At 40.2% G+C, this 24213-nt stretch overlaps 4 protein-coding genes across 8 annotated transcripts in view; 1 reads left to right on the forward strand and 3 right to left on the reverse strand.

The window, feature by feature from the left end:
• The window catches only part of LOC134667159 (uncharacterized), a 287834-nt gene that overhangs the window by 48088 nt on the left and 215533 nt on the right, over window positions 1-24213 (reverse strand). The gene's annotated exons all lie outside the window — the stretch shown is intronic.
• On the reverse strand, window positions 368-817 carry LOC134667203 (signal peptidase complex subunit 1). The gene has a single exon (XM_063524527.1). It carries the CDS (start codon window positions 694-696, stop codon window positions 415-417), a length of 282 nt encoding a protein of 93 aa, XP_063380597.1. The 5' UTR covers window positions 697-817; the 3' UTR covers window positions 368-414.
• LOC134667218 (serine-threonine kinase receptor-associated protein) lies at window positions 1087-21498 on the forward strand. The gene is made up of 9 exons (XM_063524545.1): window positions 1087-1324; window positions 6806-6940; window positions 7475-7633; window positions 9562-9683; window positions 10931-11012; window positions 12508-12675; window positions 14624-14727; window positions 19074-19184; window positions 20534-21498. Exons 1-8 carry the CDS (start codon window positions 1210-1212, stop codon window positions 19161-19163), a joined length of 975 nt encoding a protein of 324 aa, XP_063380615.1. The 5' UTR covers window positions 1087-1209; the 3' UTR covers window positions 19164-19184; window positions 20534-21498.
• LOC134667146 (heme peroxidase 2) overlaps window positions 21127-24213 on the reverse strand; it is a 109540-nt gene continuing 106453 nt past the window's right edge. For all 5 annotated transcript variants that reach the window (XM_063524443.1, XM_063524441.1, XM_063524440.1 and 2 more), the window contains one exon: window positions 21127-24016. In XM_063524443.1, coding sequence (XP_063380513.1) covers window positions 23825-24016 — 192 coding nt within the window. In that variant the 3' untranslated portion in view covers window positions 21127-23824. The remainder of the gene's footprint in view (window positions 24017-24213) is intronic.

A 24213-nucleotide genomic window follows, 5' to 3' on the forward strand; every position in this document is an offset into this window, starting at 1 on the left:
ATTTAAAATAATAATATTTTTTGGAACTTGGTACATAAAACATTCATTGCCACCCAGCCGAACAAGACAGACGCCAGGCCACAACAATTTCGTCATATAAAGCAGTAGTACCACAATCCCGACTATTGGGTTGTCCGGCCTGGGAACAAAATCAAAAAATACCCGGTATGCATAATAATGAGTTATTAACATATTAGCTAATTGCCACAGCAAACTTGTTTAATGAAAACTCAATAGGGTATAAATTTAGTTTTTCACTCAATCAGAATATTTTCATATTGTCACTATCTACATTGACTTTTTAAGTTCATTAAAATCGTATCACCAGGAAAATACAACCAAAGATAGGAATAAAAAATAAACAAAATTGGATCTTAAAATCTATTTATTTCACATTAGAAAACCAAACCAAGATCATTTCTTTCCTTTCTTGCCTGCGGGTTTTTCTTCCGGGTTTCTTGGATTCTGCCAGTTCAGAGGGTTTCGGCGGTACATGGGCCACGGGGGCACGGTCAAGATGGCAGCCAGCAGGAAACCGGCTCCCAGGATATACACTGATTGAGAGAACTGCTGAACTATATACCCCCAAACAAATCCTACGATGCTGAACAGTGTTATGATGGCTCTGTATAATTTCTCTGCCTTTGCTTGCCCGACGTAGTCAATGTGAGTTGGGATTGATGTGAAGAAATCCATGGTTGTTAATTGTTCTTAGTCTTTTTCTCAAAACAATTAGTTTTGTCTTTTTTATAAGAAATCGGAAATCAAAATCGTCGCAGGCAGACACGTCAGTATAGCCACGACAGATCCACAGATACAAAACCAGTAACCTAATGACAGTTGACAGGTGTCATTGAGTCCGAAACGTATTCAACCTATTCAACGATCGTTAAATTTTCTAGGTTTTTTTTATTCCGTTTAAACTACATTTTTTTTTGTGCTTACATTCATTTTATTATACCTTTGTAATGACAAACAGAATAGAGGCTTTTATGCTTTTAAGCTGTTTCTTCTTTTGGTATAATATATTTTTATTTTTCGTTACTTTTTTTTTATTTTTATATATGGCCTCTCATATAGCAACACTGCGTTGCACTTTTCCGTCAGTCGGTTGTCAACATTCAGTTCGATCAGACTCATTAGGTTAATTTTAGTTAACAAAGATATTAGTTTTATTTTCCAAAAGTACAACAAACAAAATTAATTAAAATGACAACATTTAAGCAAGTTCCTCTTACATGTGGTGGCCATACTAGACCAGTGGTGCATTTGGACTTTAGTGACGTTACCAAGGATGGGTATTACCTGATTTCTGCCTGCAAAGGTGAGTTATTAACGACTGCTTTGCACTTGCGTGCCCTTTTGCCTTGGCCTAGTCGTGGGTGGAAGACCTGCAAATGTGTTTGGGTTGTGTTTGTTTGGGATTGGTCGCGACAGATGTTAGGTTAAGATGTATTGGAAAGGCCTTCACTTTTCTTGTTTTCGTCGACCGGTCCGCTCGGCCGGCATGCATTCTAGGTGTGTGATGGCCTTCTCTTTCCGGGCTTGCAGGAAGTGCCTTGAGTATCCGCTCGTATGTGTCTCGCAGCCGCTCGCCTTGACGTCGCGCCGCCGTGCTTTTTGTTCACGATGTTGACATGACTTTTAAGTTATAGGCCTTTGTGTTCGTACTGTGTCACTGTCCGAATAAAATCGCTTTTCTGTTTTACATGTTGACATTTCACTTGCTCTGGGTCACCTTGTACTTGTCCAAGGCTCCAATAAGATCTTGACATTAATGTTTATATCTTAACACTTGAGAAAACTAATAACTTTCATTAAGGAAACAGTTTTGTTGCAACATTAATTGTAATTATAGGTATTGTTATTCATGTACAGCTATTAACTGCTGATAAAGTGATCTTAAATGAGAATAGAGCAACCTTCATCTAAGATTATCTTTCCTTATATAGAGTTGAGTTTGTCTATTCCTTTACCATTTATAGAAATGTTTGAAAAGGATCATGCCAAGAATATTTCAAATATGTTTTCATAAATTAGTGAGCCAATCAACTTCTTGGAGTGTTGGATATGGTTATATTTTCTAGATGTATATTTATAACCAAACCTTTATTGGTTTTTAATTAATTTGGTACTTATAAATCCATTTTCTAGTTCTAGTTTTTAATTAGTTTAGTAAATTATAGCATAACCGCCTCGTCGTTGAACGACGTACGCCTGGGTTACAACGGAAGAACAGCGTTGGCTTTGCCAGCAACATGCTGAGTTGTGACCCTATTATGGCATTTTTCACTAAATGTTATACATTGTATATTTGTCAACATGTTTTTGTCATCTGTGTTTGTTTGTCATAAATAAATGTATTTCTATTCTATTCTATTCATTTTAGCCAGCTATTTCGAATATGTAATAAAAGCATGTATTGATCATGAAGAATCATTGCCTCCCTAGGCATAATAAATAAGTATAATGGGACAATTTTAGTGTAGCTATACCCATAGCAGGCATTGAGACGATTGGGACATTGGAGCATTTTACTTAGTGTCACATATGAATGCTGTTTATACTCATGAGAATGCTTCACAGTTTCTTTATGGACTCTTAGAATAACTAAAATAATACAGAGAATACAGCAATTTAAGTAGAGGTAAACAATGAGTGGTCTTATTGCTAAAAAGCAATACCTTCCAGACAATCTTTGGATAAGAGAATTTTTTTATTAAATAACTTATGTTAATTGTAGTTTTTTTTTATACTTTCATCTGTCGTCGGCTTTCTTAGCCATAATCAGATTGTATGTATCTATACATTTCTTTTTCAAGGTGGTGGTCCATTAACCACCATTCCTTTTATGTGAAGAGAGAGGGTGGATCTAGTTCCAAGATCTGCCACCTTTTGAGTCTTGTGATGTTATCGGTGTCGTTTAATAGGTCTCTGGCAAGTTCATTCTCATGGTTTGTTAGCCTTTCTTTATATTTCTTTGAGTAGCTATTTATTTCCTCTTTGATGGTTGGTATATGTAGGTAGTCATGTATTTCCTTATTTCGGGCAAACCAGGGTGCACAAGATATTGTTCTGAGGACAATAATCTGGAATCTTTGAAGGATCTCAAGGTTAGAGTTGCTAGCTGATCCCCAGAGTTGTATACCAGACGTCCAGATTGGTTTTATGATGCATTTGTATACCAAAAGTTTGTTGCTTAGTGTCACAGGGGACTGTCTTCCTATTAGCCATAGTAAGCGCTTAAATTGTATGTTGGCTTCATTTTTAGGGTTCCGTACCCAAAGGGTAAAACGGGACCCTATTACTAAAACTTCGCTGTCCGTCCGTCCGTCCGTCCGTCCGTCCGTCCGTCCGTCCGTCCGTCCGTCTGTCACCAGGCTGTATCTCACGAACCGTGATAGCTAGACAGTTGAAATTTTCACAGATGATGTATTTCTGTTGCCGCTATAACAACAAATACTAAAAACAGAATAAAATAAAGATTTAAGTGGGGCTCCCATACAACAAACGTGATTTTTGACCAAAGTTAAGCAACGTCGGGCGGGGTCAGTACTTGGATGGGTGACCGTTTTTTTTTTTGCTTTTTTGTTTTGTTTTTTTTTGCTTTATGGTACGGAACCCTTCGTGCGCGAGTCAGACTCGCACTTGCCCGGTTTTTTTTCTTTGCTTTGATATGATTGGCCCATGTGAGCCTTCTATCTAGGTTAATTGCACTTGACAATTTGTGACGTTCCACGGGAAAAGGTACCTTATGAGGGTTTCTAGTTTCGGAGATATGAAATGTTTTGTAAAGAGGTGAAAAAATGCTCAATTTTTTTTAATTGTGTGATCTGAAACCTTAATGCGTAACGTTTGTTTACCTGTTTTTATTTTTGTTATAAGTTAGTTATAAGCCTAGTAATGTCGTCTCAGAGTTTAGTCGAAAAGGTACCTTATGGAAAAAAGATTGAAAATTCCCAAAAAAACTAGTCAATACGGGAAAAGAAGTTTGGTAGAGAACTGTATTAGCATTCTGCAAAACTAATTTGATAATTTCAGTCCTGGTTGGGGCGCCTAGCAAATATTATAACCGTACATCGACCGACATTACAAATCCAAGTAGCCTGCTATTATACCAAAGTTACTCTCGTAAAGTCTTTCTTAACTAGTATAATCTTCATTTGCTTTGGTCGCATGCAATAAATCAGCCATTGGTTTGCTGAAAAATGCCAATACCCGACGCATTACCTTATGGAATATCTGAGGTCATTGAACCTCAATGCCGCTTGTCTTCAATGGCAACCAAAATATATTATTGAAAAGAAATAGACTATTTATACCATCTTTACCCCAAAATATTATTAGTTTATCCTAACTGTTCCATCATCATCATGCCTCATCATGTAACTTAACCACAAGGTACCTTTTCATTACATACAAATTATTAGTCTTTTTTAAGATTATTATGACGAAGAACTAATTAAATTTGTGGCAGTTTAATGTAAATTAATATTTTCTATTCATAAAAGATAAACTTCAATGTGATTGATGTTTTGTAGTGATGTATTATTAGATTTATTTCCATAAGGTACCTTTTCGTAAATGTATGGAGCAAATACTGTAATTGTTATGTAAGTTTAAAGTGGCATAAGGGGTTAAATATAGTATTTAGTTGGGGTTTTAGGATTTATTTCATTTGAATGACAGAATTTCTTTCATGTGCTCAGAAAAATTGATTGTGTGTTACATTAAAAGTAAAAATATTCAATTTTCTGATTTTATATGAAAAAGTCAGAAAATACATTTTCACCTCTAAATCGGTATTGCTTTTTGCTTAAACTGTCTCTCAGTGTCGTTTTCTAATAGATACAATTTAAATCTTGACAGCTCATTGCAATCAATCGTGAAAATCAAATAAAACTTTATTTTCAAGAGATTGGTTAGTATACACATAAATCAGTCGATATCAAAGGTTGCTATTTGCATTACAGAACAAGTCGCAACATTTTTTTAATCTCAGATATATAAGGTATTATTATTTGTAGTCAACTATGTAACTTACTTCAGGAACATAGTTTTTTAGGCGGCTAAACTTAAAACTTCTCTATCGTAAAGTTGCTCATTTCACAACATTATTTTCAAAAAATCATATCTCTGTAACTACGCAACTTAGAAGGTTGATCTTTTGTGTTATCGATAGCTTATTTATTGTAGATTACTGGGGTATGCATAACTCCATACCCGCCATAAGGTACCTTTGCCCGTGGGACGTCACATTTATTTGTTGTATCACTACACCTTAAAAAAATCCCCAGCGCGTCTGTCTGTGTGTTTGTTTGTTCGCGATAAATTAAAAAACTACTGAACAGATTTTCAAGTGGTTTTCACCTATAAATAGAGTGATTCTTGAGGAAGGTTTAGGTGTATAATTTGTTAACCCATGCAAAGCTGGGGCGGGTCGCTAGTATCTTATAAGCGTAGTGCTTTTATGTCCCTTGGCACTTGATGTAGCATTTCCATAGTGTAAGCGTGATTATGCCGGTCCATTTATGGGCAACGTATTTCAAAGTCAATGTCTATAAATAATGTATGTGTAAGTGATAATCAAAGACATATAATATCTCAATACAACATTCTGACAAACTAACATTATGCCATGTGGCTACTGTTATGCTCTATAACATGCTTCGCATTTCATATATTTTGGTCAAAATTTATTGTACAATTAATCCAACAATAAATTAAATATTTTAGTAGTAAAACACTATTGTACACAAAAATAAACATGAAACATGAAAAAACACATCATTAATACAAAGGCGAACTTATCCCTTTCAGGGATCTCTTCCAGTTAACCTTTGAGCAATTGAGATTTCTTATAAATTATTTCATATTGAACAGAGGGTTTTTTTTATGATAAGCCTTTTTATTCTGAACTTCTCTGTTTTGTGTGAGTACTAGACATGTTCTTGTTTATATTATGTGTGTTATAATATGTCTCGAAGCTCAGTTTGCCTCTTGGCATAGGCCTCCTCTAATATTTTCCATTGGGAAGGGTTACGTAATAATGTTTTACTGGTTAGGGATGTGAAAAAACTAACATTTTACTACTATTTTAACCTTTTGATCGTCACAGACGACTGTGGACGTCATCGGAAAGTCTTGCCAAGGACGCTAACGACGGCCACAGCCGTCAGCTTCGCCAATGCAATAGGGACTTACGCGGGACTCCGTAAAGTTCAATTTCGCTCAAATAATCGCGATCGCCTGGCGTCCAGGGCACGGCATATTCCTTTGCTGTCTGGCGTTCAAAGGGTTAATAAAGTAGTAACTAAATGCCTTTAAAACATTGACGTATATCTCAGGACTGGCCTTACGGGCAATAAGAATGGGGCCGGTAAAGCGGTGTGACACCGCTACAACGCGATTGGTTGATGAGTTCGCATCACGCGCGCGATTGGTCGCAACTAGTTGCGATAGACTGCACGATTGGCTCGAATTCGTGAGTGACACCGCTGAACTAGGACCATTTTTAGTGCCCGTAAAGCGGACCACTGACTAACAGTCCGCCGGACGATATCGGCCGGTCAGTTGTTCGGAACTGTCAAATTTTTGTTTTAACTAACAGGCCGATATCGTCCGGCGGCCTGTTAGTCAGTGGTCGGCTTAAGGCCCGTCCTGAGATATACGTTAATGCTTTAAAATTAATGTGCAGCTGAATGTTCCACAATGATCTAGATATGAATATACAAACGCTCCCGCTTTGCAATGTAATGTCTGTCTCAATACATGTCTATGACTACAATTATGAATTCCATTATAGATGGCAAGCCCATGTTGCGGCAAGGTGAGACAGGCGACTGGATTGGCACCTTCGAGGGGCACAAAGGAGCCGTGTGGGGCGTAGCCCTGACTCAAAACGCTAACTTGGCGGCCAGCGGCGCTGCTGATTTCTCAGGTATGATATCTACTGTAAGACAGAGATAGTAAGACGGTGAGGGAGACGGTTGAATGGATGGACCTACGAGGGGTACAAAGGAGCCGTGTGGGGCGTAGCCCTGACTCAAAACGCTAACTTGGCGGCCAGTGGCGCTGCTGACTTCTCAGGTATGATATCTACTGTAAGACAGAGATAGTAAGACGGTGAGGGAGACGGTTGAATGGATGGACCTTCGAGGGGTACAAAGGAGCCGTGTGGGGCGTAGCCCTGACTCAAAACGCTAACTTGGCGGCCAGCGGCGCTGCTGACTTCTCAGGTATGATATCTACTGTAAGACAGAGATTGTAAGACGATGAGGGAGACGGTTGAATGGATGGACCTTCGAGGGGCACAAAGGAGCCGTGTGGGGCGTAGCCCTGACTCAAAATGCTAACTTGACTGAGATTGACTCTTCGCGCCTATATTTTTCTAGTTTACCGCCTTTTTCCTCTGAAATAATAGTTTGCCCAGACTATATAACCGTTGTGTTTTGACAATATTTTTTTGTTTTAGCGAAACTCTGGGACGCGCGTTACGGCGAGGTGGTACACACGTTTGACCACGACCACATAGTGAAGAGCGTGAACTTCAACGCTGACGACTCTCTTCTTCTTACTGCGAGCAACGAGAAACTCATCCGGGTGTTCGATCTGAACAAGCCTGAGGCTGGCCGTGAGTTTTACATTCTCCCTACTAGATATGCACCGGGTATTCGGTTACTATCCGGTATCCGGACTATCCTATCCCATCCGGCCGATGGTCAGGCTGAACATCCGGTATCCGGCCAAACAACTATCCGTTGCATCTCTAATTCTCTACTATATTAAATATAAAGGCTCAGTCATATTGGCGCGGTAGCGGAACCGACGCGGCTTGCGCGCGGTACCGCGCAACTGGGAATGACACAGAATATTATGAGCTACGTCACATTGCCAGAGTTGGTTAGGACTCGAGTCCTCTGCTTCAGGACTCGACTCAGCTTTTAAGACTTATAAATAAATAAAATAAAAAATAAAAAAGCCCTTTATTCATTGTAAAGTGTTTACATTAAAAATGGAAATAAAACTATGATTTATAATATGTGACTTTACTAATGAATCCCTATAGGGTGAAGGCCTCCTCCATTGCTCGAGAGACTCGAGCTCCTAGAGACTCGAGCTCTTTACGGAGAACTTTTGATTTTTTTATTTTTTCGAGATGCATTGTCTTTATGTAAAATTTGTGGATTACGATTGTTGACGGAGTCTTTATTCGAAGGCACGAGTCCTTTTGAGTTGCTCTTAAAAAGACTCAACAAAGGACGCGACTAGTTACATTCCTACTTTCCCGCACTAGTGTGGAAAAGAGCACTTTCCGTGCGTATGTCAAAAGTTTAAACGGCCATATGTATTGTAAAACGTACGATACACATGCGAATAGTGCGTTTAATTTACTGCCACTCGTTTCGAATTTCCTTTTTCCGCACTTGTATCGTATATTTACGAAACTATTATAGGTCTCTCCTCATTTCCAATATTATTTGATTGCTTGCTTGTAACCCATACCGAGAGCATATCGCTCCCCTCTTTGTGACCAGAGGGCCTACCGCGAACCACGTTCGACGTGTTGCCTCCCTGTCACACTTACAGACGAATTTATAAGTGCGATAGACAGGCAACACGTCGAAAGTCCCTCAGATTAGGCATCCATCATAATTGCGTTGATATTGATCACACAGATACAGGGAAAATACCGTTTTCCTCGTTGGTTTCACAACAAATTCTAATTGAATCAGAGTCCTTGCCGAAAGCAATGCGTTTATGGTTAAGTATTTACTAGGTATTGTTACCTCAAGGTTTTGGTCTGAGTCAGAATTCCTATGTGCATACAGGTGCCTCGTTGTGGTTAGTAATTTAAATCGCTGTCCAAAAGATATAATAAAACACACGTATTTGAAAGCAGCCGGCGTATTATGGTTAGCTTTATCCATCTTTATCCACATGATAAAATAACTCACTTTTTAACACCGTGGGATAGAAAGTCACGGACACCGTTTTATCACGCTGTCACGTAGACAAGAACGACCATCATATCCGTACTGGATTGTGCTAACGCAATCTTCTTTGGAGATCTTATCGGGATTGCGAAAGGATTTAGGCCCATTTTTATGGGGGGTCCTATGAATTTTATTTATTTATTTATTTAAACTTTATTGCACAAAATATATACAACAATGTACAAATGGGGGACTTAATGCCAAATGGCATTCTCTGCCAGAATTTTCTTAAGACATTGGATTTTTCATAATGAAGCATTTACGCAGCATTAGGTATGGCAAGTGATTTTAGGACAAAAAATATTATGAAAGCTAACATTATGGACATTACGAATATCAACATTTTATGACAAATTAATTAGGGATAGCTAGTAAGGCTGCTATTTAGTATACATGTCACCGTAAAATTGTAAACACTCGTCGGTTTATAATCTCGATAGTTAAATTATAAACTGACGGTAGGGAGATTACAAACTAACCTAACCTACGTTAGATTGTAAAGTAATCTTCACAATCTTACGGTGTCATACACATAATAGAAATTTAAACAACAATTTATTTACAGCCGTGGAAAAATTCAGCGCCCACACCAGCAGTATCCGCCACGCGGTGTTTCTCCACAACTCTCGTATCGCCAGCGTCAGCGACGATCTCACTATGCGCGTCTGGGACAGGACGTCTGGCCAGGTGAGACAATACATTATCGACCCTATTACACATGACATAGAGTTTACAACTCAGCGCCCACACCAGGAGTATCCGCCACGCCGTGTTTCTCCACAACTCCCGCATTGCCAGCGTCAGCGACGACCTCACTATGCGCGTCTGGGACAGGACGTCTGGCCAGGTGAGACAATACATTACCGACCCTATTACACTAGACATAGAGTTTACAATTCAGCGCCCACACCAGCAGTATCCGCCACGCCGTGTTTCTCCACAACTCCCGCATCGCCAGCGTCAGCGACGACCTCACTATGCGCGTCTGGGACAGGACGTCTGGTCAGGTGAGACAATACATTACCGACCCTATTACACTAGACATAGAGTTTACAATTCAGCGCCCACACCAGCAGTATCCGCCACGCGGTGTTTGTCCACAACTCCCGCATCGCCAGCGTCAGCGACGACCTCACTATGCGCGTCTGGGACAGGACGTCTGGCCAGGTGAGACAATACATTACCGACCCTATTACACAAGACATAGAGTTTACAATTCAGCGCCCACACCAGCAGTATCCGCCACGCCGTGTTTCTCCACAACTCCCGCATCGCCAGCGTCAGCGACGACCTCACTATGCGCGTCTGGGACAGGACGTCTGGTCAGGTGAGACAATACATTACCGACCCTATTACACTAGACATAGAGTTTACAATTCAGCGCCCACACCAGCAGTATCCGCCACGCGGTGTTTGTCCACAACTCCCGCATCGCCAGCGTCAGCGACGACCTCACTATGCGCGTCTGGGACAGGACGTCTGGCCAGGTGAGACAATACATTACCGACCCTATTACACTAGACATAGAGTTTACAATTCAGCGCCCACACCAGCAGTATCCGCCACGCCGTGTTTCTCCACAACTCCCGCATCGCCAGCGTCAGCGACGACCTCACTATGCGCGTCTGGGACAGGACGTCTGGTCAGGTGAGACAATACATTACCGACCCTATTACACTAGACATAGAGTTTACAATTCAGCGCCCACACCAGCAGTATCCGCCACGCGGTGTTTGTCCACAACTCCCGCATCGCCAGCGTCAGCGACGACCTCACTATGCGCGTCTGGGACAGGACGTCTGGCCAGGTGAGACAATACATTACCGACCCTATTACACTAGACATAGAGTTTACAATACAGCTTAAACTAAACAGTTGTTTATTGTGTATACTTTTAATTGTTCTTTTGTCTAACAAATATACTTTTATTTCAGGAGGTGAACAAAATCGAGTTTACTTCAATTCCAAATAGTTTAGAGCTGTCAAGAGATGGCGCCATTTTGACAGTAGCACACGGTGAGTTCACGGTTATTGTTGATATTTTTTTAGTATTTAGGTATTTTTTTAAATATTTTATACTATTCATCACATAATACACTACTGCCCAAAGAGAAAGTTTAAACTAAACACTGTGCAAGCTTCAATTATTTTTAATTAACGCAAGCGGGAGGTACTGTGAGTCGTGTCAAGTTCGCATCATATCGATAGCAAATCTAGTTTGATTTTAAAATTAAAAAATTAAAATTAAAATTTAAACTGTTTATTTTAAAAAAGAATTAACATTCTATTAACTTAGAACTAATCTTACATTTTTAAGATTATTAGAACTAAGGGACATGGGGAGCAACCCCTATCAAAATTATTACATTATTATAAGTGTTTTTACATGCTACTGAGTCTTTTTACATTTATCTCTATCAATGCCTTTTTAACAATAGCCTTAATATTATTAGGTTTCTTATTTATATTTTCAATTTTAAAGTCCGAATTGGTCTCCTGTTCCCGCTTAGTGTTAACCCTGACCAAAATTTTGTTTGCTAGGTCAGGTAGATGAAGTAGGAGGTTAAATTCGTTTATATAAAATTCCATGAACTTGTGCAAGGTTTCTCGTGTACAGCGGATTATTATACAACCTAACTCTTTCTTGATTGGATTATAAATTGAGCTGTCAGCGAGGCCCACTCAATTTTGACATAATCTTTAGGAACCATGAATCTACTATAACTGGATCAGGCATGAGGGGTGGGGGGAAATGACCGAACGGGATAGTCTTAAGGTGACAGACAGGCAACGACAGCTGCATTACTGTTCATTTTACTATGGAAATTGACAATGACAGCGACGCGTTCAGTACCGGTAGTGCAGCTGCGGTTACAAATGGAATGTTACCATTACGTATCTTTCAGTAGAAGTAGCAGCGAAAGCGCTATTATTGTTTGTCCTTGTCACAGTCTCACATTGTTTTTATTCCCCACTGTAAATTTAGTATGAATTATGGTGGGCAACAAATAAATTCGACCAATCATAGTGTCGCATGGATCCTTATCCCCACGCAAGCCTATCAAGGTACCGGGATTTATAGGCCCGTGATAAAATAAAAAGATTTATGAAGTGAAAACTTCTTTAGCGGAGCTATTCACTTTTTGTGATGGGGAAAAAATGTTAAACTCGCGACAGGTGTCACGTGACCGTAAGACGTAAGACGGATACGTGACCTGATCGAATTACAATGTCATTGAGTTTTTCTTTATTGATTTAAATGTCATCTAGTGAGTTTCCCTCTAACTGGTACTAATATAACTCAAGTACTAACTGTGATGTGCTTAGGGGTTTCAAGTATTGCGATGAAATAACGCTAGATGGCGTTAATCTCAACTATACATAGTGCTGCACGCATTTTGCACTATGTCATTGAGTTTTCATTTCTGCTAGCACTCCCAGAGTGCAACACCTTGTTTTTTTTTAAATTAATTTATGTATATTATAAAATCCACTATTGACTCTTCAACAGGTACCAACGTGTCATTCTACTCGACGGACACGATGCGCAAGATGCGCGAAGTGGCCGTCCCGACCAAGTGCTACTCCGCCTCGCTGGCCCCCTCGCGGGCCACCTTCGTGTGCGGCGGCGAGGACCTCAAGGTCTACAAGTTCGACTACAACACGGGCACCGAACTAGGTACTGTAGTATATCGATAGGTACCAACGTGTCATCCTACTCGGCGGACACGATGCGCAAGATGCGCGAAGTGGCCGTCCCGACCAAGTGCTACTCCGCCTCGCTGGCCCCCTCGCGGGCCGCCTTCGTGTGCGGCGGCGAGGACCTCAAGGTCTACAAGTTCGACTACAACACGGGCACCGAACTAGGTACTGTAGTATATATCGACAGGTACCAACGTGTCATCCTACTCGGCGGACACGATGCGCAAGATGCGCGAAGTGGCCGTCCCGACCAAGTGCTACTCCGCCTCGCTGGCCCCCTCGCGGGCCGCCTTCGTGTGCGGCGGCGAGGACCTCAAGGTCTACAAGTTCGACTACAACACGGGCACCGAACTAGGTACTGTAGTATATATCGACAGGTACCAACGTGTCATCCTACTCGGCGGACACGATGCGCAAGATGCGCGAAGTGGCCGTCCCGACCAAGTGCTACTCCGCCTCGCTGGCCCCCTCGCGGGCCACCTTCGTGTGCGGCGGCGAGGACCTCAAGGTCTACAAGTTCGACTACAACACGGGCACCGAACTAGGTACTGTAGTATATATCGACAGGTACCAACATGTCATTCTACTCGACGGACACGATGCGCAAGATGCGCGAAGTGGCCGTCCCGACCAAGTGCTACTCCGCCTCGCTGGCGCCCTCGCGGGCCACCTTCGTGTGCGGCGACGAGGACCTCAAGGTCTACAAGTTCGACTACAACACGGGCACCGAACTAGGTACTGTAGTATATATCGACAGGTACCAAAGTGTCATTCTACTCGACGGACACGCGCAAGATGCGTGAGGTGGCCGTCCCGACCAAGTGCTAATCCCCCTCGCTGGCCCCCTCGAGGGCCACCTTCGTGTGCGGCGGCGAGGACCTCAAGGTCTACAAGTTCGACTACAACACGGGCACCGAGCTAGGTACTGTAGTATATATCGACAGGTACCAACGTGTCATTCTACTCGACGGACACGATGCGCAAGATGCGCGAGGTGGCCGTCCCGACCAAGTGCTACTCCGCCTCGCTGGCCCCCTCGCGGGCCACCTTCGTGTGCGGCGGCGAGGACCTCAAGGTCTACAAGTTCGACTACAACACGGGCACCGAGCTAGGTACTGTAGTATATATCGACAGGTACCAACGTGTCATCCTACTCGGCGGACACGATGCGCAAGATGCGCGAGGTGGCCGTCCCGACCAAGTGCTACTCCGCCTCGCTGGCCCCCTCGAGGGCCACCTTCGTGTGCGGCGGCGAGGACCTCAAGGTCTACAAGTTCGACTACAACACGGGCACCGAGCTAGGTACTGTAGTATATATCGACAGGTACCAACGTGTCATCCTACTCGGCGGACACGATGCGCAAGATGCGCGAAGTGGCCGTCCCGACCAAGTGCTACTCCGCCTCGCTGGCCCCCTCGCGGGCCACCTTCGTGTGCGGCGGCGAGGACCTCAAGGTCTACAAGTTCGACTACAACACGGGCACCGAACTAGGTAACTACTAGTGTAATTCACCAGTAATGGCCACCTCTTAGTAACTGGCCACCCTAAACTAAAAATGAATTTTATTCACCTATAAACAGAATTCATTTTAGTATAAGGTGGCTAGTTATTAAAGCTTTTTTGAGATCTAGGTAAAGGCACTAGGAAAGCCACAAATTAAGGGAAATGTTTTTCAGTTATGATTTCACTACTGCAACGCGCTATAATCGCTATACATACTTACCTAATTGCTTTATGCGGTTCGCACATATTGAAATTCCAATTTCGTAATTTAGGGATTGGTCTTTCAGTAAAAAATATTAGCGACTAACGAAATTGCCGTTTTCTATTCTGAACTTTCTAACGTTGAATAAAATGACTGATACGTCGTTTTTGATGCTGACCATTTCAACTTTTATTAATGTATTTTCGGTGACTATTTCAGAGTGTAACAAAGGCCATTTCGGTCCGGTGCACTGCGTGCGGTGGTCGCCGGACGGCGAGCTGTACGCCACCGGCTCTGAAGACGGCACCGTGCGATTGTGGCAGGTATGGTATATTTATTTATTAACCAACTTACATTGACTTTTTTTAGCAAGCTCCTGATGACACTCCTCGGTACGGAGTGAAACATGTCGAGCGTTTTTTGACTTAAAATACGTGAGTGACCCATTTTTAATACATTTAATAACTTACATTGACAGTTACATCAACATAAATTGACTGACAAGTCTGAACAAGTGAACACAGAAGACACTCTGTGGTCAACTTACGCATAGCAAAAAGCATAGATAGTATAGATAGTAGGGTCAGTAAGGTCATTTAGCATGCACTTTAGTCTCAGGCGATGCCGCTTGGCACGATTGTTCCTTAGGTCAAACAAAGTTGATCCTTCAAATCAAGAGTGAACAGGCACCTTCTGGGCGAGCTCGCTCCATCGTAGGCCACGTCTACGCCTCGGCTAGTCTGTGGCCATGAGTAAACCCATGCATAATAAAAAAAAAAAAAATTCTGGCCCGGTAGCCAGGAGATCGTACCATGCAGACCCCCCAAGAAGGGGGGGGGGGGGGGAAGGGTCGGCTCCCCAGGTCCAATCTATGTTATATTCCTTCCTAGTCTTAGCAACTAGGGCAATTTATATATCATTTTTGTATAAATTAGGGACGAGGAATTCATTTCTGAAATAATTATTATGCCTTTCCATACAAAAAAAAAGATTTTTGTACAAAACATGAAAATGTTATGTCATTTTTTGTGACAATTTTGGATGTTACAATCACAGTGTGGCGATTTGCACTAAATAAAAAATTGGACGATGTAGCCCATGTATTCTTTATTCTGGAAAATATCACTTTATAGTAGGCATTCATACATTATTTTGTAATAAAAAAATAATTTATAGCGCGTGGCGGTAACAATTTCCATACAAATGGAACTATGCCCAAAATCAAAGATTAAATATGTTTACTAAAACACTGAATTTGACATTTTAAAAGTTTAAATATAATGTTTTAATAATTTTTTCATGCGTTTTTGCCCTTTTTTGGTACAAATTTGTTGTTTTTATTTTTCTTCCACACAAACTTTCTCCCCCCCCCATTTCCCCCCCTTAAGCGTCGATGTTATAAAATTTCATTTTATTTTAAACTTAAACCTGTCGCATTTAATTGATGTTGAAAATTTCAGCTTTATATCTTCAAGGGTTTAGATTGTATGATGTCTGGAAGTAAGCAGAGTTTTGTTAGATATTATAATGTATGGGATATTATGAAATAAAATGTCTTTAGCTCAAACACATGTAGATCCTAAACTACCGAACATTTTAACCTGAACGTTTGAACATCGATTAATTACAAAAGGAATAAGTTAGTTATAAAAACAAATTTAAAAATATCTACCCTTAAGGGGGGAAAGCGGGGGGGAGAAAGTTTGTATGGAGAAAAATAAAAACAACAAATTTGTACCAAAAAAGGGCAAAAACGCATGGAAAAATTATTAAAACATGATGTTTTAACTTTTAAAATGTCAAATTCAGTGTTTTAGTAAACATTTTTAATCTTTGATTTTGGGCATAGTTCCATTTGTATGGAAATTGTTACCGCCACGCCCTATAAATTATTTTTTTATTACAAAATAATGTATGAATGCCTACTATAAAGTGATATTTTCCAGAATAGAGAATACATGGGCTACATCGTCCACCTTACTGACCCTACTATAGAGGGGTCCTGTTATTGTGAATTTTGTAGTCACAGTAAATTTACAGCCATCTATCGACACACGACTAAAACTCAAAATGAAAACGTATAAAATTATCAAAAAAATGTATATGTATGAATAAATGATTTTATTATTTTTATATCATTTTGATCCATTCATATCTATGTGTTAAAATTGTTAAATATGAAACGGTGTCGTTACGCCATCTAGCCGAGCATAGGCTAAAGGTGTGTGCGGCATCTATCAGAATGACTTTTTCTTGATTTCCGAGGCACGTTTTTTCCTTAGACTTTATTCATCTTATACGAAGTTACATATGTCTTTGCCCTGGGTTCAACAAATATTCATTCATTGAGAACGTTTCGAAAGGCAACGCATGTCTGCCGTACTCAAAGATTCTTTTTTTTTTAAATTATGAATGGGCTTACTCATGGCCACAGACTAGCCGAGGCGTAGACGTGGCCTACGATGGAGCGAGCTCGCCCAGAAGGTGCCTGTTCACTCTTGATTTCTTGATTTGGTTCTTGATGTTAAGTTAAGATTGACGACTTGATGTTGTTTCTTTCGTTACTGAAAGTTAATTATAATGAAGAGTAATTTATGTTCGCATAATTCCAACCGGATATCCGGACGATATTCAGTTGGGGAGATAATAACCTGCAGAGTATCTTCATACTCCGTCGTCGTAGCAGCAAAATGAAAGGTGGTTGAAGAAGGACAGAACGAATCTATAAGTGAGGGGCCTACTTTCCCACCTTGATTTTAACTGTGATCACAGAATATTATGAATAGTACTACCGTACAGAAAGGAAATTTCCTACAAAACCGAAGTTTGACAGCGGTTCAGGGTCGAATCATGCTATCCCTTTCTAATATATGACACTATCCCTTTCGGCTATTTAGGGTTGTCAAAATTCAAGTGATTATCTTATCTGTGGTCGTGCACGCAGAAGGTAGTCAAGTGGTGCCAACCCTAATAATTGCTCGGAGCAATGCTGAGCCGAGCGGAGCCGAGTTTGACCGATCTCAGGAGTTTCGCACCCCTGGCAAAATGAAAGGTGGTTGAAGAAGGACAGAACGAATCTATAAGTGAGGGGCAAAGAATATAATACTCACTAGGAGAAGAACGGTAACTCCATACAAAAAAATGTCCCCAACCGTTTATACGTTTATACTACTGGCGCCCTCAATGTGTACCAATGGAACTAAAGTTGACAACCGGTTTAGCCTGGCGGGTATTGGTATTATAGGTATATAGTAATTATGTTGATAAACATATTTGTTATCTTCATATCACGAAATATATGAAAGATGCAAATATTACCCCTTGTTTGTGGTATTATCTATTGATTTAAATAAAAGGCATATTTATGTTTATAACATTGTATTATGTTTTACATATAGAAATATACACTGAGAATTAAACCCTGACAACTTAATAAAAATAGACATTAATAAAGCGCATTCACAAAGTTTTCAGTATTATACAAATAACATTAGGCATGCCTACCTATTACACTTTACACACAGATACACTACACTTTACACACGGCATTTTACACAGATTTCTAACTTGTATTAATTCATACATTTCTTCACGGTTAATTAATACGCTTTCCAGATGCGTTATGACTCGGTTCCTTCTGAACCCACTAAAGCTGTATAAATTTCACTCTGGCTGCTTCAACAGCCGTTGCTCCGCATTTAGCACATTTTCTATGTGCATTGCTGTAATCTATGTAGGTACAGACTTACAGTCTTAAGTGGTTGTACCGCTACGTTGTATTTATTATTTACAGATTTAATAAATAAAATTTTCGTTATGAACTTTAACCACAGCAGTTGGACAGAGTCATTGACAAATATATTTTTTTATTATGGTGGGTAGATGTACCTACCCTCCATATATTTTATGAATATTGATAAAGACAGTTGGAAGCAAATATTCATTATAAAACTTAATCGCGTGTAATTAAGTTTTAAGCGTTTTAAGTCCCGTTTTATGATTAATTATGTATAAAATTCGTGATAATTTAAATCAGAGTTGGGAGCAATGTTGCTGTAGAAAAATGTTTTTATTTTTATTACTCGCAACTTTTTCTCGGAGGCCAACGCACACATAGAAGCTTCAAGCGCACACATGCGCAATTATTTGGGGACATAACTTTCTTAGGAAGTGAACAGGCCTTGGTGAGGGGCCTACTTTACCACATTGATTTGAACTGTAATTAAGAAACTTCTGCTTTAGATTTATACAACGTGTCCCAATATTTAACGATAAGCTGGCATCAGAAGATGGACCTGCTCATGACTACTTGAGGAAAAAAAAAAAAAAAATTGAATAATTTTAGACAATATGGTCGTTGAAAATACCACTAGAGGTGTCGATTTTCATTTTTTTTTATAACAATATTAAATTTAGATATATTTTTATTCTTTTTTTTCCTCGAGTAGTCATGAGCAGGTCCATCTTCTGGTGCCAGCTTATCGTTGAATTTTGGGACACGTGGTAGACTAAGGGCCACTTGCACCATCCCACTAACCCGAGGTTAAGCGGTTAAACCGCCAACTTAGTGTCACATTGTACTGGTAACCATGGTAACTCCAGGTTTAACCGGTTAACCCTGGGTTAGTGGGATAGTGCAAGTGGCTGATACATGTATGTTTGTATACAGGGTGTGCCCGGGCGCGTGTACGGGCTGTGGCGGCGCAGCAACGAAACGGCGCCCATCACCAACGGCTTCAAGGAGGTCGCCGCCAACTGACACACGGGCACATGTCCGCAGGTAACCGACCGTAGATTACGGCCCAGTTGCACCAACCACAGTTAACCGATTCGGGGCTGTTGACACGCCTGCCGTGTCATCAATGTTTTTTGCGTGTGGCGTATGACACGGGAGGAGTGTCATCATATTCTATGGCGCATGGCACGGCTGCCGTGTCATGAAATGATTGTTCCGCGCCACAGCCAAAAGTTTTCGAAAATGGAACACGCAACGTATCGGTTAACAAACTGATTAACGTCACGCAGCAGAGATGTATGAAACTTACCATACAATAACACGGGACGGTTTGGTGTAAGTGGTGCAACCGGCTAACAGAAGGTTTCCACTTAAAGATCCGATAACATCACTTACATCAACTGTATGACGGCTCCTCAGCAATATTTAGTGACGTCACGATTGCTTGCCGTTTTGCTAAGGACATTTCGTGAGTAGAGTACGATTGTCAGACTTTGACTATAATTTCTGACTTTTTTTTTTCTCTAGCCCACTTTGGTGTCCCACTGCTGGGCAAAGGCCTGCCCTCGTTTTCTCCACTCGACCCTGTCATCGGCATTTTCCCACCATTTGGGGTAGAATGCCTCCAAGTCGTCCCGCCATCTCCGTTTCGGCTTCTGACTTTTCTAATATTGCTTTAATGCAAAGGGTCCCATATAGCGATTTGATCCTCAAAACAAACCTGATCGATTGATACCATTAGTAAAAACTTGTCCTCTAGCCCAGCGGTCGGCAACCTTTTAGCAGCCAAGGGCCACATAGTAGTTAAGGAAGTTGACGCGGGCCGCACTTTTGTTAATATGTGTGACTTTATCAGACATTGTTGTTTGACAATATAGGGATGTTTCCTGTAATTAAAATAAATTCTTTCAAACCGTGCACGAAATAAAGCACCAGATAATTATTAGAAAAACATAGATAGCAGCTATTTTTAAACACAATTTGTATTTAATAAATTGGATTGAAATATAAAAAGTAAGTGAGTTTACCGTGACGTCACTATATTTGTTTTCATATAAATTGCATATTAGCAAATCGTTTTGACAGTTCTAAAAAAGAAGCTGATTTGACTAGTAGGAATGTAGCCTATTACATACAAAATAGCCAGGAGGCTCGCGGGCCGTAAGTGAGAGCTTCGCGGGCCGCAAGCGGGCCGCGGGCCGCTAGTTGCCGACCGCTGCTCTAGCTTATAAGGTTGGTATTCTGCCTGTCCAATTTCTTTGTCCATCGTGTATTTGCGTCTCACAGTTAGCTTAGTGAGAGAGTGAGACGCAATGCACATTAGACAGGTAGAATATCAACCTTACTGGCAGTCCACGAAATTCTTTAAAATAACATGCATTTTTTGTCCGCAGGATTTTGAGAGGCAGTGAGAGTGCAAACAAAATTATGCCTGGTGTTATCGCTCGGCGTTGTCACAGGCAAGCGTTACCGTTACGTTTCGAGGAGGCCAGTTGTAGGGTCCGTTGCACCATATCGTCTGTCTCCATTAAAACGTTCGTCAAATAGGGTTGGCAACTGTCAAAGTTAGATGGCGCCATCATAGCTTGCTTTTTTCTATGATATTTGACATACAATCCATTGAAAAAACAAAAATTTAACACGATTGTAGGGATTGACAGATGCTAGCGCCATCTGCTAAATACTTGGGCCAACATGGGCGAACCCCATGGTATTGTACGGGAATTTGTGAGTGGCGTTCATCAGTACGTCAATCGTGGTTGGTGCAACTGGCCCTTGGCCCGAATCAAGACTATATTCGTAACAAAATGTCAAACTTTTGTGTTGTCCCTTTTTTCAACACATCTTTTTTTTATATACTCAAACGCAACGTATTTATTGTAAAAAGAAGGAAACTAAATAGACTTGATATGCAACAAAATAAAGTGATTTGTACATAATAAGCTTTTATATTTGCGTTTAGAAATGATAGTTTAATAAAACAACATTTTTAAAACAAAATATTCGTTTACTTGTTTTGTCACTAGATGAGATTTGTGTTCCTATAGCTAGTTATAACTATTTTACACCTTGATTTCGGCCAATGTTTTTTACAATAATTTATACAAGTACATTTTTAGGCCTGTGCACATCGGATGCGTGTGCCTAGACGTGCACGTGCGCGTGCACTAAAACGTCACGCAAGAGGTGTGCCGTCTCTCATAAGTATCTATATATTACAACGCGCACGCACACGTCTACGCAAACGCAGCCGGTGTGCACAGGCCTTTAGGCAGTGACAAAATATGTTGAAAACTGTTTTAATAACTTATACAACTAGAACAGCACATATCGGTAAATTAAACAAGTTTAAGGTAACTATTTGATTTTTATACTCAGTTATAGATTTGCCGTCGGAAAGTTTCCAAAATAGCGAAATTTCCAAATGGATAAATTTCGGAAACATCTCGTATTTTTGTATGGGTCTCGGAATTTTCCATATCCAAAATGAAATCCATCATTTTCTCTGAAAATTTCCTGAAATTTCCGATAATGTTTCCAATATTTTGGAAACTTGCCGCAACTTGCACATCTGAGTTATTGTACATCTTGGTAACATGTAACATTTAGTGCATGTCAATTTGTATTTTTAGAACAACTGGGTGTATTCATTATGTCAATATACTTAACCTAATTTTGTTTTCGCCACATCAAAATTAAAGCTAACGATGGCCATAAATGCTTAACTATAATTAAAAAGAATTTTATTTCGTAAGAGTATAAAATTATAAAAAATGTAATTTGGTACTTTATGAAACAGTTTTGTTAAAGCCACATTATTGCATTGCAACGAAGTGTCTTAAACAATGTACAGATCTTAACAATACCCTAAATTAGACTAATAAATAGTAACTATTTATTATACATATTTAACTATAGTCTATTCATCCTCACGTGTCTTATCATGTAAACAAACGTGACGTCAAAGTGTCATTCCAACAATACGATTCATAGACAATCTAGACATCGTAATGTCAGATGTTTTTGAGGTTATCCGTTCGTTACTGCGATTATTGATGAAAATTTTACTAGAAATGAGGTTTCTCGGTGATTATTTGGTTTATTTCAATACTTTGGGAGTTTCTTTAAGTACACAACATTTTAAGTGATGATTATTGTGTAATTCTAGAGAAAAGTGTGATAATGTCTTCGAGAAGTGTTTGTTTACGCGATAGGACAAGTAAGGATGAATACACTTTACATAATTATTTGTTATAATAAACTTAAACAAGGAGTATATAATTCTGCAAGTCTACAATACACAAGGGAAGGTATAGACTGGAAAAGTATTTTATTTCTAATCCCTACATTTAAATAATAATTTAAAAGTGGGACTCATTTTAATTTATTTTTATCTACGCCCATAACATAAAACCGTTGCGATGCTATTTAAAAATTAAAACAGAAGGTTTTTCATATGTCCGTAGATAAATTACTTATTATGCAACCGTTTATCATTTGGCGTTTAAACGGTCAATCACATTAAATCACACTCGTGTTTTAATCCCATTATTAAGTAACAGTTGCATAAACTATTACGTATATTGATATTCCCGGCACTTAATCATATTTAAATTAATCACCAACTCCGTTATAGACGGATAATTAATTTTACCATATTTTTTAATCTTCTTGTTCAATATATTTGAGCAATATATTTTCGTAATATTTACCATTTGAGGTCTAAGAATTAAAATGTCCACTTTACATACCGAAAACATTCACTGTCAAACAGATTCTAGACCTGTCTAGTATTTTTTTTTATGAAAGTACAGTCAACAAGAGAAAAAAACATGTAAACGATCATGTCGCTTAGTTATTTCTGTTGCTAACTGAATGTAAAAGGAAATCCGCTTTCGGCTTGCTCAGAAACATCTGGCCTATAACCGCGAAAATCGAAGTTCGCAAATTGCGGGCATTTTTCTCTGTCACTCTAATTACGCCTTCATTGAAGCAAAAGAGAAAGATCCCCGCAATTTGCGAATTCCGGTTTTCGCGGTAGCTCCTCTGAATCTGAACAGCGTTAGGTCTCATTTAGACGGTGCGATAAGTCGCATGCGAGTTTCATTACATTGCGGTTTTTGATCGGTCGGTTGAATCGGACGTAACCAATAGTCCGCAATGTAAGTAAAATCGTATGCGAGTTCGCGCGCCGTCCAAATCAGCCCTAGAGTGTATGTTCAGATATTTTTGAGCACCTCGGCCGCACCGATATATCTGATAGCGACTGTATGTTAGGCTACAACCAGAGTGGAAATGAGTAATCGTTCTTTAAACACAGATACAGTTGAGGACATTAATTATCTTTTTTTAGCGAATTCTGGATTTTTTGTGCGTATTTTTTATGTCAAAACTTAATTTTGTTGTTGTTTTTGGTTAGAATCCCTCGTAATTCGTCCTTCGAATCGTCACGTTTTACTATGAACTATTTTAACTTGTACGTCCGGGACGTACCGGAAAAAAACATTCCAAACGGAGGTTCTTTTTTACCAAGTGCCTAGATCGATAGAACTAAAGCTTCTCACTAAGAAAACACAAAAAAACATTTCGTCAAAAAAAAATCGCTTACGTAGCGAGCTCTCAATTCGGTTAAATCACCTTCGACTTCATTCGTCTAAAGAACGATCACTTCCCCTACTGACTCCTCACTTAGCAACGAACGGCGACAGATCCGGGAACTTGAAGTTGAGCGGGGGGCGGCGCGGCGCGCGCGCAGGGGAGGGGGGCGCGGCGGCGCCGCACTGCGCCGCGCACACGTCGTCGCGCGCCACCGCCTCGCGCGGCCACTCGCGCAGCAGTTGTGCGCAGTCCGTGATGCGCAGGGACGCGCATTGGGCCTGCAATTATGTACATTCTTGTTATACGTGTTAAGTATTCGTAGAATTCGTGCAGTTTATAGATGAGATATGAAGTCAAATGAACGGAAAATGGCGTAAACTCGTTAAGGTTTACAGAAAATTCGTGTTTAAAATACAAATATGAATTTGCGATAGAAATCTTGTGTAGATTTATCATCGATGTTCAACCATTATAC

Source organism: Cydia fagiglandana, chromosome 9 (genome assembly GCF_963556715.1).
Source record: "Cydia fagiglandana chromosome 9, ilCydFagi1.1, whole genome shotgun sequence".
NCBI classification, from domain to species: Eukaryota; Metazoa; Arthropoda; class Insecta; order Lepidoptera; family Tortricidae; genus Cydia; species Cydia fagiglandana.